Below are 18,336 nucleotides of genomic sequence, written 5' to 3' on the forward strand. Positions count from 1 at the left end.
TTGAACACTTGTGAGATTTTATTTTCAACAACATAACCTTGACAAATTTAATAACATTATATGCTACTGTTTTATTTTAAAAAACAACAAAGTAAATTTTGCAATTTTTTTTCTCCGCCATGTCTCAAGGTCTAGCATAGAATCCCGCCACTAACTGTATCATAGTATACTGAAAACGAGGCCACTCAATCCCCGTGCCCCCCTTCCCCACTGGAAAAGCTCCATTACGGTACTCACTTTCCATTTGCAAAAATCCCCTTCCCCGCCCACAACAAAGCCAGGGCAAGCGAAGTGACAACATGCTGTCTCCAAGGGAACTCATACAAAAAACAAAAACGTAGTAACACAAAAAAAAAGAAGCACAAAATCCTAAAAAGGTGGAATCTGGTGAGAATTTGTACAGGTGTCATCCCTGTGCTGACCACTATGGGGTAGTGTGTACATTTTATCCATAAAGGTCATCGTCATTATCTTGATTGAAAACGGAACCTGTGCCAGTTCCTCCTGTGCCGTGGCTTGGACCGCTGCCGCTCGTGGTACTGTTGGGGAACCTGAAAACAAGGCGGAAACATTTAGGCCCAGGGCCCATGTGAGAAACAGGACACACCAACATGCTAACCTCAGTTGTGTTCAATATGAATTTCATGTCTTGACAAAAAGCCGTAAATCAGTAATTGAACCAAAATCCTAAACAGTCATTAATATGACTTCAGAATAAAATCTCATACATAGTCACATTGCAAGATAAAAACCCCTAAGTCCTTTTCAAACTTTTTTTAAACCCAAAATCATCATGTCATTTTACCTTTGTAGTGAAATTACTAACATTTTAAAAAAGTATTACTTGGGCTTGTATCATCTTGAGCCAAAGAAAATATTTCAAGTGAATATAGACGTTTCGTTTAGACTGTCATTATATGCGACTTGGTGTCAAGGAGCTACTGCATGTTGACAAGTTTAATTTCAACTCAATTCGTGCTTTGTCACCCATTTGTGTCATCTAACCATGACTGGATTAGACTGCTGTTCCCCCAGAATATATTACTCATCAACCTTTGCAAAAACATCTACGTGTGCATCGTTGCAATTGGTAATAAAACGTTTTTTTTTTAAAGTGATTTGATATTATGAGCACCGACTGCCAACTCATATGAGCCATTCCGAGTTGGGACTTGCCAATCATCAGGACGATGGCAATCTTGCCAATACATGAGGGACCACCCGGATGTGGCATGCTGTCCCTATCCTTGCCTAGGTCTGATTTTGAGAAACATGGGTGCACATTTTGTAAGAGGATTACATGCTGGTGTATTTTTGGAGGACATAATCTGTGAATTAGATATAATCTCTAAAACCGCTGCATTACTCTTCTAAAATGGTGCCCCCCTCCCCCAAAAAAGAAAAACTCAACGGAATCTAAACCTGTTAATGAGTGAGGTGCTATAGTGTACCTAAAGCTGCCGAAGCCACGACTCTGCTGCAGCGTCTGTGCAAACATCTCATATTTGCGGATGTCATTGTCGCTGACGGAGCGGCGGGCGAATCGCATGGCCTCCTCAAAATGGTCCTTCCTGATCTCTGGCACGGGGTCATCTTCTTCCACCTCCTACGACATAAACACGTGTTGGAAATACACTGGACATGATGGTGGCTGAGAGAAGGGGACGGGGGCGAGGTTGTCTGACCATGGCTAAAGGATTGGTCTGCCTCTCCCTCTCTCTGCGGATCTCGTTTTCGATGCTCTCCCTGATGGCCAGTTTACATGCGCGCTGGCAGATCTCTGTGAGGTCAGCTCCAGAGAAGCCATTGGTCATCTTCGCCAGGTAGTCCAGGCTGACATCCTGGGATTGACATTGAGAGGAAACAAAGCTCTGATGAAAGGAAGGCATTATCCAAGATGCAGTGTTTTGGATGACAGTCTTTACAGTGGTGTTTCCCCCGCTACACCGCAGTTGGTAAGGCACTCGGTTTACGTCCTATTTAACAGTTTTTCCATGCGATTGATATTTATGACCCAGAAATGTTTTTAATACAGATTAACTTTTCTATTGTGTTAAAGCTGGTTCGTGATATACAAACGATACATTCCAACTTGCATACAAGCTTGGGCTACGTCGCCACCACTGGAACAGAAATCTATTTGAAAGAGAAACTGCGCTGTACAGTAAAATATTTAAAAAGGGAAGTCAAAAATTTATGAACAATATGTTCTATGCACCCCTCACAAGTGTGAACATGGCATTCAGGTTAATATTGCGTGTGTGGAATTTGAATTACGAAGCAAAATCCAGCTTTTTTATCCATCTCAGGACCATCTGGCAAATGTCACATGACCCAACTCAGAAAACAGGTGAGCTGTGCTTGGTCATTACCCAAACCTTTAGGCACCGTGATTTGTCATTTCCAGTGGAAAACAAGCGTCAAAATGTCACTCATGGATGATCGGTATTGATATTGGCAGCATAAAACCCTGATCGGAACACCCATAGCGTTTAAATAAGTTTAACTGTGTTTTAAATGTGGCAGTACTAAGATATTTTAAAGGTCTTTTTATGTATGGTCTCTATACCCACAATTTCCACCTACTGATGTGTTTACACTGGAATGATAAAGTTCACCTCGCTGATGGGACTCTTGCGGAGGTTGGCCTTCAGGATGCTCATTCTGCTCTTCTCGTCAGGCAGAGGGATGTAGATGAGTTGGTCCAGACGCCCAGGTCTCAGGATGGCGGGGTCAATGATGTCGGGTCTGTTTGTGGCGCCGATGATGAAGACGTTCTTCTTGCTGGACATGCCATCCATCTCTGTTAGGATCTGGTTGATGACGCGGTCGGCCGCTCCACCGCCATCTCCGACATTGCCGCCGCGAGCCTTTGCTATGGAGTCCAGCTCGTCAAAGAAAAGAACGCAAGGGGCCGCTTGACGAGCCTGGATGTATACAGATGTTTTTTTTTAAAGGACCATGAACATTTTTGAAGATGTGAAATCATCTTGATAACGACAGCAGGGTCACCAACCTTGTCAAAAAGCTCTCTGACGTTTGCCTCAGACTCTCCAAACCACATGGTGAGCAACTCGGGTCCTTTGATAGAGATGAAATTTGCCTGGCACTCGCTGGCGATGGCTTTGGCCAGGAGTGTTTTACCGCAACCGGGAGGCCCATAGAAAAGCACGCCCTTGGATGGGGTCATGCCAAACTTGAGGAACTTGTCCGGGTGCTCCACTGGGTACTGAATTCAAGAGGTTTGAGGAAGACATGCGATTTATGCCAGCTTGCAAATTGCACTCCAATGGATGTTTCGGTTTTATCGGGTTTCCATACCTGTACCAACTCTTGCAGCTCTCTCTTGACATCTTCCAGTCCACCAACATCGTCCCAAGTAATGTTAGGAACCTCGACAACTGTCTCTCTGAGAGCTGATGGGTTGCTCTGGCTCAGAGCCCACTGAATATTTGATTTACGTAAGTTAGTGAACGTCATTAAAAAAATAATAATAATCAGAATATTGCCCACCATCTAAGATCCTTACCTTGAAGTCATCCATGGTGACGGCGAGAGAATTCATGACTTCAGCATCAATGGTCTCGTCCTCCAGATCAATCAGATCCATTTTCTTTCTGATGGCTTGCAGTGCCGCCTCAGAGCACAGGGCAGCCAGATCTGCACCCACGTGACCATGGGTCTCGTTGGCTACCTGCCAAAGCAAACGCACATCTCAATCAACTGGCAATCACTGAGCATAAATATAATCAACATCATCAAGCTACCGTTTATTCCATTCACTATGGTCATACAACAATCTCATCATAAAACGAATCATGTAGGTACATTACATGAAGTACAAACCTGTTCCAAGTCCACATCATCAGCAAGCTTCATGTTTTTGGTGTGAATCTGGAGAATCTCTAGCCTGCCAGTGGCATCTGGAATGCCAATGTCCACTTCCCGATCAAAACGACCTGAGGACAATTACAAATTATTATTAGTTCAGTTGAATGTCAACTTGATGAACAGCGGGAACATGAACGCCGCTGCTTTGTTTTGTTCGTTACCAAATCTCCTCAGAGCCGGGTCGATGCTGTTCGGTCTGTTTGTGGCGGCCATGACGATGACATGAGCTCTCTGTTTGAGGCCATCCATCAGAGTCAGCAGCTGTGAGACAATGCGTCTCTCCACCTCTCCATGGGTCTACAAAAAGACATTTTCACAGCTCAACGCATGCAGGCATTTTAATGGAATTAAAGATATATACACACTGCACAAAGTTGTTGTTTTTTTTTTTAAAACAGAAAGTGAGAGACAGTATACGACTTATTAACGGCCATTTGGATACTATAAGAAATTTCATTTGTGCTGTATGTTACACATACAGTATTACTCATTTGACAATAAAGCTTATCCAATCCAATAATCCTCTCTCTCTTTGGCTCACCTTCTCTCTCTTAGGAGCAATAGCATCAAGCTCATCAATGAAGATGATGGCAGGAGCATTTTTCTCTGCTTCCTCAAAGGCCTTCCTGAGGTTACTCTCGCTCTCTCCGGCCAGCTTGCTCATAATCTCAGGGCCTTTAGAAACAAACATTTTCATGAAAGGAATGCAGTTTTTTTTTAATAAAATGACAACATCTTCAAGGTGGCAGGAATATTTCAAAATAGTCTCAGATGCGCATGATCTGAAAAGAGATCACACTGACTATTTTTATGAGAGACAAATGACAACTGTTGTGAAAAAAAAGGAACTCATCTAGTCAGTTCTAATGACAATACATTCCCATACAGTCCATGCACCAAGCTCGATAATGAAGTCCTCCTAAATAGGAAATAGTATGCATACAAGTAGGATTTAATGTCAACTGTCTCCATACCATTGATCAGGAAGACAAAGGCTCCAGTTTCATTGGCCACAGCCCTGGCAATCAAGGTCTTTCCAGTTCCAGGGGGTCCATAGAGAAGGATTCCACGTGGGGGCTGGAGAAAGCAATAGATTAACAGGATGTGTGCGTAGGACAAGTATCAAGTAGGATAATACTCACATTGTATTGTATGTCATGGTAGGGTAACGATACACCACTATCAGAACAATATGTAATGACAAGTTGTGAATAACTAGCGTCATTACAGTGACTTTTGCAATGATGGCACTGGTGTGACCCAACTTTTTCAGTTGATCGCACCGCACAGGATTTGGTCAAATCATTTTAGGGCAAGTACAGCATGACCATGTTTACTGATATACAGTTATTTCAATTGGCATAATGTTTACTATGACTTAAAAGCCATTCATCCATTTTCTAATCCTCTTTTCTGAGGGGAGGGCGGAGGAAAGAAGGGGTGGTGCTGGAGCCTATCCCAACTGTCTTCGGGCAGTAGGCGGGGGATACCCTGAACTGGTTGCCAGCCAATTGCAGGGCAAGTGACTCAAGATATATTTTATATATGTTTTACTTTAACAAACCATACACAACAAGAAGCGGCTGGCAAAATAGGTCAATTATTTCACTATAATTCTAACTTTAAAAGAAGACAGTTGGGGGGTGGGGCTTCATTATTTTGTTAAAAGCAGCGGGGCCAGCTCTTACAGTGAGGCCTCCTAGACCTCTTCCCCTTGGGAAAAACCAAAGCTTCACAGCCTGCCTATCATCAGAATCAATCAAGTCTGGCCCCTCAACATTGATTTACGTTAAACATTTCAACTTTAATGTCCATTTAATGGGAATTCATTTTAAGGCGTGTCAATTTGTTGTGGTTAATATCGTATTTTTAAATTTGATTCATATTTTGCTTTTATTTATATTACTTATACATCATATTCATTTTTTGTGTTAAAAGCACATACTGCTGAAGAATTGAATGTTCAAAGTAAGGAAACAATATAAAATGATTTTTATGTAATAATCATTAGGAAAAGAAGACAGCAAAGCATACCTGAGCTTTTAATTTTACATGATCTGTTGTGACTGAAATGTGAGTAATGGGTCTCTCTATCACTTCTATCACTACTTCTGGCAGTACCTGCGCCAGTTTTCATAGATCTCATAGCCCCTTTATGAGATGAGATTTTGGGCTGTGGGACAAAGGTACGGCAGAACCACATTAGTGCATTTGCCTACTAACTCAGCACACGCGAGTACGCCTGTTTTTCAAAATGGATTGGTAGTAACTCATACTGTCACCATACCAAATGTTTGACTTCAATTATACGTGGCATAAAATATCTCAATACTAGTGCAGTGAAACTCCTCTAGAGTCGGCTGACAGCTAAAACACTTCAAATTCATTTTATTAATTAAAAATACTATTAGAATAATCAGAAAAGTTTTGATAAAATGGAAAAATACATTTAACATTTTCAAACACTTTTGAAAAACTGAACCCAAACATTTAACCTTTTTTATGTTAATGTTATTTATTTTCCCCACCAACCAATGCGCAGTCCATGTGCGGGCCGAACCATGGCACATGATCTGTACCAATCATAAAATAAAGAGGATTTGTTGCACCACTAAAAGATGTGTTTTCGCTCATGTGAATGGATGACATTTTTACCGGTGCGCATTGTAAACCTGGCCACATTTGTGGGCACAATGCTCTGAAAGTGAATTTGAAGACAATCTCATAACTGTAACTTGTGTGGTGTTTTACGCAACACTTAGCAGTGAATGAACTTTTTGTCTTTGCTGAATAAAACGTTTAATAATCTACTAACTATTACTATGGCAACACAAGGTGTGTTTTTGTAAATTATATTTTGTAGTATGGCAAATGTACAAGACGGTTTCTACACGTTTGCAATTGACTTCTCAAGAAACAAGACCTAGTGTGGACATTTTTTTCCCTCCCGCAGTGCAAAATCATATATCAAATTCCCACAGCTACTATCAAGCCTAAACTGAGATTACAAAAAGATTAAAATGTAACAGCAATAACACAAGGACATCCAAGTAAATGCATACCTTGACACCAATGGCCTTAAACAGTACAGGGTGCCGAAGTGGAAGTTCCACCATTTCTTTGATCTGAGCCAGCTGCTTCCTCACTCCACCAATGTCATCATAGCCAACCTCATTCAAAGCCTCCTCTTCATCCTGCAATTTTAATCAAAATTGTGAATAGAGTCAAGGACAGCGTGATACTTTAGTGCCCACCTCTCTCCTGATTGGCTCGCCTTCACAATGAATGACAGTGTCAGGAGCAACGATGCAGTAGGGCAAAGGATCAGTTTCGACCACTTTGAATTCCACGGCGCGCATCCCTCCTCGGACGAGGAAAATATCACCTTCCAAATAAATCAGGTCATGTTTATTGAAAGTTACAACTCACAGAAAATTATTATCAATTTGTAGTCAGATCTGGCTAGCACGAACCTTTGCGAATGGGCCTGTAAGCCTCAAGAAAATATGGCTTGAGATAAACCTCAAACAGGTTGCCAGTGATTCCCTCTACTGTGTCATCTATTGGAAGAACATGGATCCTCTTTCCATACTTTACATCAGGACATGGCTGAATGCTGAGGGAAAACATTGGACTCTTTTTATCCAAGATTAAGAAGCCAAGACAGATGTGCACCATTCCCCCACCTGATGACATCACCCAGTCGGACCCTCAGGTTGTTGCGGACCACCCTGTTCATTCGAACTTTTTCATCAGAGCATGTATCATCAGACAATACAATGCACACAGTCTCACGTCTCTTTTTGCCCTTCATCATTACTGTGTCACCACGGAAGAGCTGCAGTTCATCCATCTTGGTCTAGAGGCAATATTAGGATAGATTTACTCCACTGACAATATTCATGAAATTCAAACAGCACTCATCTATACAATCTGTGTACCTGAGAGAGAGACACAACACTGTTGTCTTCATTAATAGACTCATCCACAATCAATCTGTTGGGCCTGCTCTTCAGTTTCAGAATTGCAGTAGCTAGGTCATCATTTTTTGATCTAGAAGAGGAAAAAACATGGGTTGCATTAACACATTAAATAGGATTTAGGTTCTAGAGTGTTGAAACAATGTTATCTGCTTAGTCACTTGAGTAACATCATTGCATACCCAAATCCAAATACGTGGACTATACAATGTGCATTGAAGGAATATTGTATCTTAAACTTTAGAGAACGTGAGGGCTCAAGATTGTATTCATAAATCCCACTGTTTTTTCCTGACTAACCTATTAAAAATAGGTTACAAATTTACTGAATGTGTCAACACAAATTTACTGAATGTGTCAACAAACAGTTTTCTGCCGTTAGCCTAAGTTTGAGATGACTGGCATACTGATGTGCGGTCAAGAAGAACAACTTGAAACAGCCATATTCCCAAAAGATTCTGTTTTTGGGTGTCCGTGCTTTGCTTTTAAAATGCGTTTCCAGGTCGTTAGCTCGCCAATGTTAGCCTCGACGCTAAGTGACGGGCGAGCAAGCGAGCCCAGATGACACAGCAAAAGAATCGGGAAGAAAAACGTTGGATAGCTTTCTCGATCTAAACAAAAAATATATACATGTACATTTCTAACTAGCCAATTGTGTCGTTTCCCACGCTTGATTTCAAGGCGTGTCGTACATTCGCCCAGTGAAACAATATTACACCTTCAGTGTTAACTTGGTCGCTGGTTATAAATGCTAATCGTGCTAACCAGTTAGCTTTGCGGCACTACTGAGAGTGGATGTGACGCTAGGGGCTACCGGGTTACTATTGACTCAATGCATTATTTGGCGTAACATTAACATCCACTACTCCTTATTTTTATGTTAGACGGGCTGTGAGCCGGTAGATTTGTTAAAGGCCACCTCTGTGTAATGGTGGATGGCTTTGGCCTTGAAGGGGTTGCTAAGCTAAAACACGCAACAACCCGACACCAATGACTGTGCTTTGTCAAGCCGTTGTCACAACACCGTTTGCCGAAAACGTGCAACTACTAAACGACAGCGGTGGGAATCGCACCAATCTGACTGACAATGTGTAATATATGATCGGGATAACACCTCACTGCCGGTAGATTTTGAAATGTTGTCGCCAATGCAGCCAGTGGACAAGTAACTGACCCCGTTAGCTTTGTAGCTAATTGTGTTAGCAGTCGGGCTAACTTTTATAAACTTGTAAATGCTGAGGACACGTTTGTATTACTGTTCGATACATAATGTTTAAAAACATAGATTAATGTGTCTACTTACTCCCCTCCCGATGCCATGGTTGTCCACCTGGGTTACAACAATAAATATTGGAAATCTAGCTAAATTTGCGCTGCTTCACCGGGCTTTCGTTTTCCTACGTCGCGAAATATCACACGAATGTCCAGAGGTTTCCGTGCTTTTCTATTCTGGTGTACAGATAGCTTGATGCTCCATTGATTCTAATTGGTTGATGCCTTTCATCAAATTAGTTGACCAATAGAAAAGCAGAGGTCTGTGACGTCGCGCTGAGTAGCATATTCTGTTGGCCAATAGCAAAAGTATCAACTGTACCTATGGTCCGCCTACTTTGATGTAATTGGTCAGTTAAGACAGTGGGTAAACATATGGTAAACCAATGAGCGTATACCGCGTTAAAGAATTGATCAAGCTTAAAACATACTCCCACCCTTATTTTTCGCAGTTATGCGATAAATCTTAGCAAATTAATAAAAACATTAATAACCGAAACGCGTAACTTGCGTGTTTAGTTTCCGACCAAACCGTGAAACACATCTACGATAAGCGTGTCACTTGCGGAGCTCTGTCATGTCTTAGACGTCAACATAACGCGAGTTCTTTGATTGATGTGAATCTCGTGGTCAACGTGTATGTGTCGGTACGTCAGAGGGACTCTGATTTCCTGGCGAATTGTTACAAAACCAAATAAAGTATAATAATGGTTGAGTTCCAATTCAAACGTGTGCTCTGAGCCCCCAAATAATCCAGGCAACATTTGTTTGCTAACAGTTTACCAAAAGAACACCATAGTTAAGTCAATTGAAGAACACACACAGCAACATCCATCCTTTATCCGAGACGCTTATCCCCACGACGGTCGGCCATGTCGTAAACAATAATAGTGCATGCATTCATGCTTGCAACATGAAGTCACCTAAGTGTCCATTTAGATTATGTTATTCCTGACAGCACTTAAGAACATTATTTTAGCCCTCATTTGATGCAGTGAGTTGACGTTTCAGATCATACACAAAGAGCAAAATGCATTTTTGCTTTTTCATTTCTGATGTCCAAGTCACCCTTACTGTAAAGAGCATGGGCTGGAAGGTGGTGATCAATTTGCAGTGTTTGCAGTGTTCCGCATGCTGGTTGTATACTAGTTTTCTTTGAGTATTATATTTCTAATGGGCACATGAAACAGGCGCTTACCTTGTTTGGTGCTCATGCCTATCTAAAAATAAAAATGATAATGTGGTGTTTTCCTTTCGACATTCATACACAGTGATACAAATAAACACATTTATTAATTGGACATTCATTTGCAGCTACACAAATAAACACAAAAAATAAACACCATTAATGTATCTTGTGAGCCTAGCATATATTTACACAAACCAAAGTTTTTTTCGGTCAACATTTGACAAACCTTGCAAGGAAAATCTTCATCGCTCAAGGTGGCTTATTTGGGATCAAGTTCTCGTACTCTGAGGCGAAGCTCTGCAGAGTCCAACATGGGTCCGGACTGGGGTTCCCGCAAGTACACAGGAATTTTCCTGCAGTGCACAAAAGAATAAAGATTTATTTTTTATGATGTCTAAATTCTTCCTACTCCCTTGAACATAATAACTGTTGAATGAAGATTGATTTCTTTCTTTTTACTTTTTTTATCTACCTTATTTTCTGTCAAATTATTACTGTATATATGTTTTATGTTCAATAAACAAACAAACAATAAATGTTTAAAAAATATTGGTCAAAACTACCGGTATTCATTTCGTTGAATCATGTTGGGTACTTCTAAACGACTAAGTACCGTAGCTCTGTCCAGATGTATAGTGTAAAAGAATAAAAAGGTTTAAGGGTACTACTGGGCGTCTTACTCTACTGAATGTTTGCTGATACTCCATGTCTTTTCCCAAATTGCAGCAGCCTCTTGTTTCCTGTTGAGCCTCCACAACACCTCTCCACACCATAGTCCTGCACCCACACACTCTAGACAGGGAGAGATGCACCTGGAATTACTGCGAAAGGTTCTGGTGGCAGTGGGCTTATCGAAATCTGATCATAAAAAAGACAACAATGCTCCTTTTTAAGTCATCTTGTCAGTTAATCATTTAACAGTGTTTGTCATGGATGTCATTTGCAGTGTAGAATTGAATCGCTTCCCACTGAAGTGTTTCTAATAGAGTATTTTATACACCTGATAAGGTAACCACAATACTAGAAAGACTTCACAATGATGCAGTCAATCAAGATTTGTTCCTATAGCTATAGCTTCAAGTGTAATAAGAAACCATACACAAAATATGGTTTCTTATTACACTTGATTGTTTGGATGTGTGCAAGCCAAATATGAATCGCTACAATGCAACAATCCACATAATTTTTTTTCAAAGTCGGAAAACCAAAAACTAAATAACCGTAAGAAAACAAAGCAAAACAAAAAAAAGCAACACCAAATGTCTCAGGGACCGGTACCGATCCGGTACATTGTAATATGAACTGAACACAGGTATGATGCAGAAGAAGCGGTATACGACTAAGTATAGATAGCGCCAAATAAAAGTGGTTAAGTTATCGCTCTATTTAAGGTCGACACACCTTCAAAAGCCTGCAGGCTTAGCTGGAGATCTCTCAGTGCATGTCCAAGCTGGTCAGTGTGCGCGAAGCTAACGCCCCTCCCAGCAAACGAGAGCCCCTTCATCCTCTGTAAGATCTGAAGATCTGTTCTCTTCTCATCAATCATGTCTGCAGTAGGGACTTGAGGTTGGCCCCCTATAAGTCAACGTGTAAGTTTTTCTCTCCACAGACAATTTTTGTTTGAAGGTCTGGCTAGCAAAGGTACTTGCCTTTCTCTTTAAAGCGCACTTTCACTAGCAGGTTTATACACCTATAAAGCAGAACAGAATCTCTCATTGGTCAGATGTAGAGATGAAGTAAGTCCTGCTTTACCGACCTTGTGTACTGAGTTACAGCTTGCTTCCAGTCCTGCATGTGACAGTAGCAGTGACCTTGGACGAGGTACGCTGCACCCGTCCAAAACAGCATTGCCACCTGATCCTGTTCACCTTCAGCGCACACAGCTGGTGCCTCAACACCCTCCGCTGGCTCTTCTAGCACCACATGCTCTGGCAGCAGCTCAGCCGTCGTGGAGATGACTTCGTCACATAGTGTCATACAATCAACGGGCCGCTTGGCCAAGAGCAAAGAGGTGCCGGCTTCCAGGTAAATTTCAGGTAACCGGGGGAGGTCAGGGTCCTCAGACTATACCTCGGACAGAGAGAGAGCTTTAAGTTTTATAATGAACCACACAAGCCTTCTAATATACACCATGTGGAACAAATGATTGGGGCTCACATCTTAATAAACTAATATCAGGATAGCAGACTGCCATCCTCACACGAACCAGAAGAAATGGCTTTTATTTCCCGGACATTTTAAGTTCATTAAAAAAAAAATTCAAGCTCTAATAATTTGTTAAATTGTTAGTTTGCTATACCCCTAATAATAAAAACAATAACATATTAGATATAAATGTACCTTTATTTGATCAATTAATTGCTTAAATGATCATACAGTCTTCTTCTTCTCCTTTCGGCTTGTCCCTTTTCAGGGGTTGCCACGGCGAGTCATTAATTTCCATCTTTCCCTGTTCTCTGCATCCTCTACTCTGACTCCAACTACCTGTGTTTACAGTGTTTCAACAATTTTATTTTATTATTGAAATATACTATTTTACTAACTTATTTTATCTTCCACCTGGCCCCCTTTTCTACAAATGACCTTGCCCATCTGTCTGATTGAATGATCACAAAATCCTGCCCACCACTGCTCTAACTTCTTGCAGAAAGTCTTTCCAGACTGCAAAGGAAGACTCTGTATTTACAGTGTAGGTGTGCAAAGTGTTTTGCCTTACTCCGTTTTCTTCAGAATGAATAGCAGCCAGCAGGTCCAGATAATGCTCCACAGCTTCAGAAACCCTACAGAATCAAACACACATATATTGATTACTGTATATTAACACGATTTTTTGGGGAGTGACAAAAATAAGAGAAATTCATAATCAAAATAATTCAGAAGCAAAAAAGTTCAAGGTGCCATTATTACACATGGCTCCTTTAACAGTGCTCAAGCAGAAGGGATTCGGATGAACCTTGAATGCAGCACACATTTCTGAGCCAAACTGTGAAGGACACATAGAGCAGTTGGGACAGAGAGCAGGCGGCGCAGGGCTTGACTCTGTAGAAGTACGGACCAGGAGAGGAGCTGGTCACTGGTTTTACCAGGCTCAGTGGTGGAGGTCAACATCACAGTCTGTGGGAGTAGAATTATTTTCATCCTTCAGAAGCGTTTACCCTGAGAAGCATGCATGTCTCATAGTTCACCCACCGAGTGCAACAAACCAAGCATTTGTATCTCCGCCTGTGTGTTGCCTTGGCGCCTGAAGATGAGTAAACTTTGGTATAAAGCACATACACTAGGAAAATCTATCTCCACCGCTTTCCTGAAACACTGCAGTGCCATCTGAGGACGGCCCTATTTAAAAAAAAAAAAAAAAGGAAACATGCACACACTTAATACGTACACGTATGCATGCTTGGAACATCATTCACATGTGTACACTTTACGGTAGGCTACCGTGTGGGCGAGACAGGAGCCAGAGAGCAGGTGCGTGTATGCCAAGAGAGTTCTGGGAGCAGGTAGAGAGGAAGCAGCCTGCAGACATGTCAGTGCCTCTGAGCTTCGACCCTCATTTATTTTCCCGGCACCTTCATACAACATAGTAAGTAGCAGAGCACCATTTAAAAAACAACAAAATGAAGCAGGTCAAGATGACATTATGGTTCACCGAAATTAATCTTTAAACACAAAAGCTTATTTTTAATCGAGGTGAGATCACATACAGCACAAGAAATTAATGAAAATCCTTTCCACAGTGTTTCACCAGTGTTCTGCAGGGGGCGGTAATGACGACCAACTTTGATTCTGGGCTTCAGATTGATGGATCATTGCTATGATACAGCCCTACACAAAATACTTTTTGAGATGCTTTTTTTTTAGGGGGGGGGGCACCACCTGTGCGTCTGAATAAATTGGTAAAACAAAAACTAAATTCAGTCATTTGAATTAAAAAGTGAAAATAGAGATTCACTAGACACAGTTAATTATTTAATGATTACATTTTCATAATTTAGATTAGTATATGTAACAGCTCATGAAAGTCACAAAATCATTCAAACGTGACCTAAGAAACAATCAAAATGATCTTCTCTATAGAAATTTGGTAGGAATTGACCTTTGGGGGAGATATTTAAATAATTTAAATTGAACTACTCAAAGGTAGGTGATGAATTATGGTAAGAAGACGGTTGACATTGGATACTTAAAGTCCTGATACATTTCAAATATGTCAAACCTTGAGTGATGAGAGTGCAAATTTCCAATAATTGAAGAAGGTTTTTTGGTTCCATCACCAAAAGTGGAGTGTTTGAAGATATTTGCCTTGGTTCACTTGTCAGGTCTTGAACTCTTGCAGAAAGTGAGGAAAACTCCCCCTGCACGAGAGGAGGGGAAAAAAACATTATTCAAGGAATTTATTTTTATTGAACCAAAGCACGTAACAGAGAAAATTGCCTCTTACTGTACCTGAAGTCCTTCGATGGCTTCAAGTGAACAGTTGGCCAACCAGATAGCCCACTGCACACACAGCAAGTTCTGTACACTAGAACTGACTGCTCTTTTCTCCATTGATGTCAGAACTGTACGCCAAACATCTCGTGGTGAGGAGGCCATTGGTTCAACACCTGTCATCTGTAAAACTATAAGAACAAAAACGGGTTGCCTTTAGAGTGAATGGATGGCATCATCATCTCCATTGTTTGGCATCATTATTTGCGTTTGAAGTCAATTCACAAGACCGACCTCTGTCCATAGTTTGTGCCAGGAGAATCTCCGCCTCTGACATCTTGGACAAACTGATGGAAAGCAAGCAAACATTGTACACCACACACAACTCCAATTGAGCGCAATCTTCAAGTGGAGGAAGACCTGAAGGAGCATAATGTAACATGAGAAAATTATTGTTCCTCTCATTCGACAACACCAAATTCACAACACAGAGATAAACTAACCTTGTATTTTTTGTAAAAGTTTGTGGAAGTCAGATGACAACAACAATTTAGTGTGGTTTTGCTCTCGACTTGAAACATCTCTGTTCTGGAGGCCAGATAAATAAAATGTTATTTGGATGACAAGAAACACTGTAGTTACGTTTTTAAAAATATAGTAAGTTTTGGCATTATGAGCATTATCGCCACTGCAGCTAGTAAGGTACAGTACGCATTGGGATTTATTTTTATGTCTTTTAAATTATTTTACTGAAGGGGAAAATGCAAGTAAGTCAACGCTTTCTTCCTTTTACAAAGTCATAATTAATGTATGGAAGAGCAAAAAACCCAATTACGAGTAGAATTAAATGAGAAGCATCCAATTATCCCATGTGTACAGACTTTCTGGAAACCCTGTCTCTTACTATTTGTACGTATACATCGATGCAGGGGCGCTTTAAGCAAGAAGACTTCACAGGAAATCAGTCAACTTTACCTTCCATTTGTTGACAAATTCGTTGTTTTCCTCGATCCATCTGTCTGACAAGTTAGACGGTGATTGTTGCCTTTTAGTGGACATTTACGTGACGTTTTCGGGTCAAAATGGTTCAACTTTCCCTCGTTTGTTGTACAACCGGAAATGTATCGTAAAAGAGTCTGCCCCCTTGTGGCTGGCAGTAACAAGGATAGCGGCAATTACATCAGCCTCCGGGAGTGTGACGCCAGAGACATCCATCCATCCATTTTCTGAACCGCTTCATCCTCAAAAGGGACACGGGGGCTGCTGGAGCCTATCCCAGCCGTCTTCGGGCAGTCGGCGGGGGACACCCTGAACCGGTTGCCAGCCAATTGCAGGGCACACAGAGACGAACAACCATCCGCGCTCACACTCACAGCTAGGGACAATTTGCAGTGTTCAATCAGCCTGCCATGCATGTTTTTGGAATGTGGGAGTAAACCGGAGTACCCGGAGAAAACCCACGCAGGCCCGGGGAGAACATGCAAACTCCACACAGGAAGGCCGGAACTGGAATCGAACCCGGCCGGAACCTCTGCACTGTGAGGTTAACGTGCTAACCACTGGACCACTGGGTTGTCCCGTGCCAGAGACATGTTATTAGAAATTGTCTTTTTATAAAAAAAAAATAATAATAATTTAAATATTTGTGTCTCTGAACTGCCTGCACACATGTCAAGTAAGAAATTAAATGGCCAAGTCTTTCATGTCATAATTATAGCCGTTCTGCACTTCCTATAATTTTATTTAATTTCAACACACACATACAAAAGCATGCGTGTGCGCGCACACGCACGCGCACGTTTCTCAGTCAGTGACTTAGGCCAGGCTGGCCGAAGTAGCAGCGTTAGCACAGATTTGCATTAGCAATTTTATGATAGGAGGCACAAGGTGTCGTTGCATTTGCCAGTCTCATGAGACACACCACTGACAAATGTAATTTGGTGGCTTGGTGATCAAATGCTGCAGCCATGAGTGATGGATGGTCAATCAATGTGGATAGGGTAAATTTGCCAATGGTGGCTTGCGCAAGCATTCGCTGTCAGCCGCTTCTGACACGCAGCAGTATAATAATAATAATAATAATAATTTTTATTATATTATTATTATTATTATTATGTAATAAAAGCATGCCATAGAAATGTGATTTCACCACCGGAGAACTTATTCAACTGTGTTAAGTGTTGCTCTTTATAAAACAACGGCACACATGCAGTCAAAACTGGAGTTTTCCATGATTGTGTCTTCCTTTAAAGTAAGAACATCGATGTTTCAACCAACTCCACTGCTGTAATCAAATTACGGCTGAGTCATCGTGTAACTGCCATGGCAGCCATTCTTTTCCAGCTGTCCCTGTGAAGGTGACTCTTATTTTCTCCCTTATTTCCTGCCGTCTCACTCCTCTGTCCACCCTCTTTCCCTTTCATCCATGCATCACTCTGCATGATCCCTTCAACCCCTGTCCCCTGTTGTCTGCAACCTCCCTTGAGTGTTTGGAAAGCTCACTGCCCTCCTATTCCTCTCTCCTATCATTGTCTTGAATCAAAGTGCTCAAAATAACACCACTGTGAAGCTCATGACACATGCAGACAGAGAAAATAGTAACTGTGCATTGTCACTGAATGATGTTAGTGTGTTTACAGTAAATCATTTTATCTCCAGTGATTCTCACTGTGTTGCATTCCTTTATCTTGGGCTATTTGTATTTTAAATATGCAATATTTTAAAAAAATAATTCATTATTTTTATCACACAGAAGAGATTTAAAAACATAACTTTGCATACCTTTTTGGGTCATATAAGCAGATTCTTATGCCTAGCATAAGTAGATGTACCGGTACTGTTATTGTAGACAGTAAAGCAATCTGAAACAGTTTTTTTCCCCATGAAAAAAGTGACACAAAAGAGTTCAAAGTGTACTTCACAGGGGCATTCAAGGACGGGATGCAGACCTAGCGGACATTGTTGTGACAGCACTGGGACCAAGAATGGCTGACGCAGAGAATTTAACCTGTATGTGCTGATCCACTTAGCCTTCAACAATATCAAACAATGTTGCTTTCTGATTTACAGAATTCATTTGGAACATAACACTAACCAATGATTGGAATAATGATAAATACTGTGTCAGTGATGTAAGGATGCCTCAGGCCACAAACAAAACAATAGAATAGTTTTATATGTGTTTGTGAGCGTGGGGCCAAGACTCCCTATGGGACTGGTGTGAATCTGCAAACTCACACTGCAGCATCAGAGCTTTAAGCATCAGCAGAATGCACAGTCATGCTATGTCTTCAACAATCCATTCTGCAGTGCTTTTATGATAGGAATAATACATTTCTTATAATGTTTACCAAAAACTATCTTCGAATAACAGCATTGGTGATTACCAAAAATAATTTTACTATTTTTGTATTGATTAATACACCGTACAGAAGCTCCTTAATGTATTATCTTTAAAATGCATCATTATTTAAAAAAAAACATATAGTAAAGCACCTTATTATTCGTGAAATTTAAAGACTGCGTTCAATCACTTCCTGGTGCTGCAAATATTACTTAAGTACAGTATATGGAAAA

At 41.0% G+C, this 18,336-nt stretch overlaps 2 protein-coding genes across 2 annotated transcripts; both read right to left on the bottom strand.

Moving 5' to 3' along the window:
- Positions 1–9,336, bottom strand: vcp (valosin containing protein). Its single transcript, XM_086110904.1, has 17 exons — positions 9,175–9,336; positions 7,833–7,944; positions 7,578–7,750; positions 7,365–7,507; positions 7,146–7,276; positions 6,954–7,085; positions 4,866–4,968; positions 4,433–4,566; positions 4,053–4,188; positions 3,847–3,959; positions 3,530–3,694; positions 3,322–3,444; positions 3,017–3,229; positions 2,619–2,927; positions 1,686–1,841; positions 1,452–1,606; positions 1–551 (listed from the first exon to the last, which is right to left on the bottom strand). The coding sequence occupies exons 1-17, from the start codon at positions 9,189–9,191 to the stop codon at positions 446–448; spliced, it is 2,421 nt and encodes an 806-aa protein (XP_085967030.1). The 5' UTR covers positions 9,192–9,336; the 3' UTR covers positions 1–445.
- Positions 9,337–10,417: 1,081 nt separating this feature from the next.
- Positions 10,418–15,887, bottom strand: fancg (FA complementation group G). The gene is made up of 14 exons (XM_086112496.1): positions 15,736–15,887; positions 15,264–15,348; positions 15,055–15,180; positions 14,779–14,951; positions 14,549–14,687; positions 13,771–13,901; positions 13,522–13,668; positions 13,286–13,446; positions 13,049–13,112; positions 12,089–12,396; positions 11,982–12,022; positions 11,734–11,907; positions 11,013–11,124; positions 10,418–10,685 (listed from the first exon to the last, which is right to left on the bottom strand). The coding sequence occupies exons 1-14, from the start codon at positions 15,817–15,819 to the stop codon at positions 10,592–10,594; spliced, it is 1,839 nt and encodes a 612-aa protein (XP_085968622.1). The 5' UTR covers positions 15,820–15,887; the 3' UTR covers positions 10,418–10,591.
- Between the last annotated feature and the right edge of the window lie 2,449 nt (positions 15,888–18,336).

Source organism: Hippocampus guttulatus, chromosome 5 (assembly GCF_054856545.1).
Source record: "Hippocampus guttulatus isolate MCC_2025c chromosome 5, RoL_Hgut_1.0, whole genome shotgun sequence".
NCBI lineage: Eukaryota > Metazoa > Chordata > Actinopteri > Syngnathiformes > Syngnathidae > Hippocampus > Hippocampus guttulatus.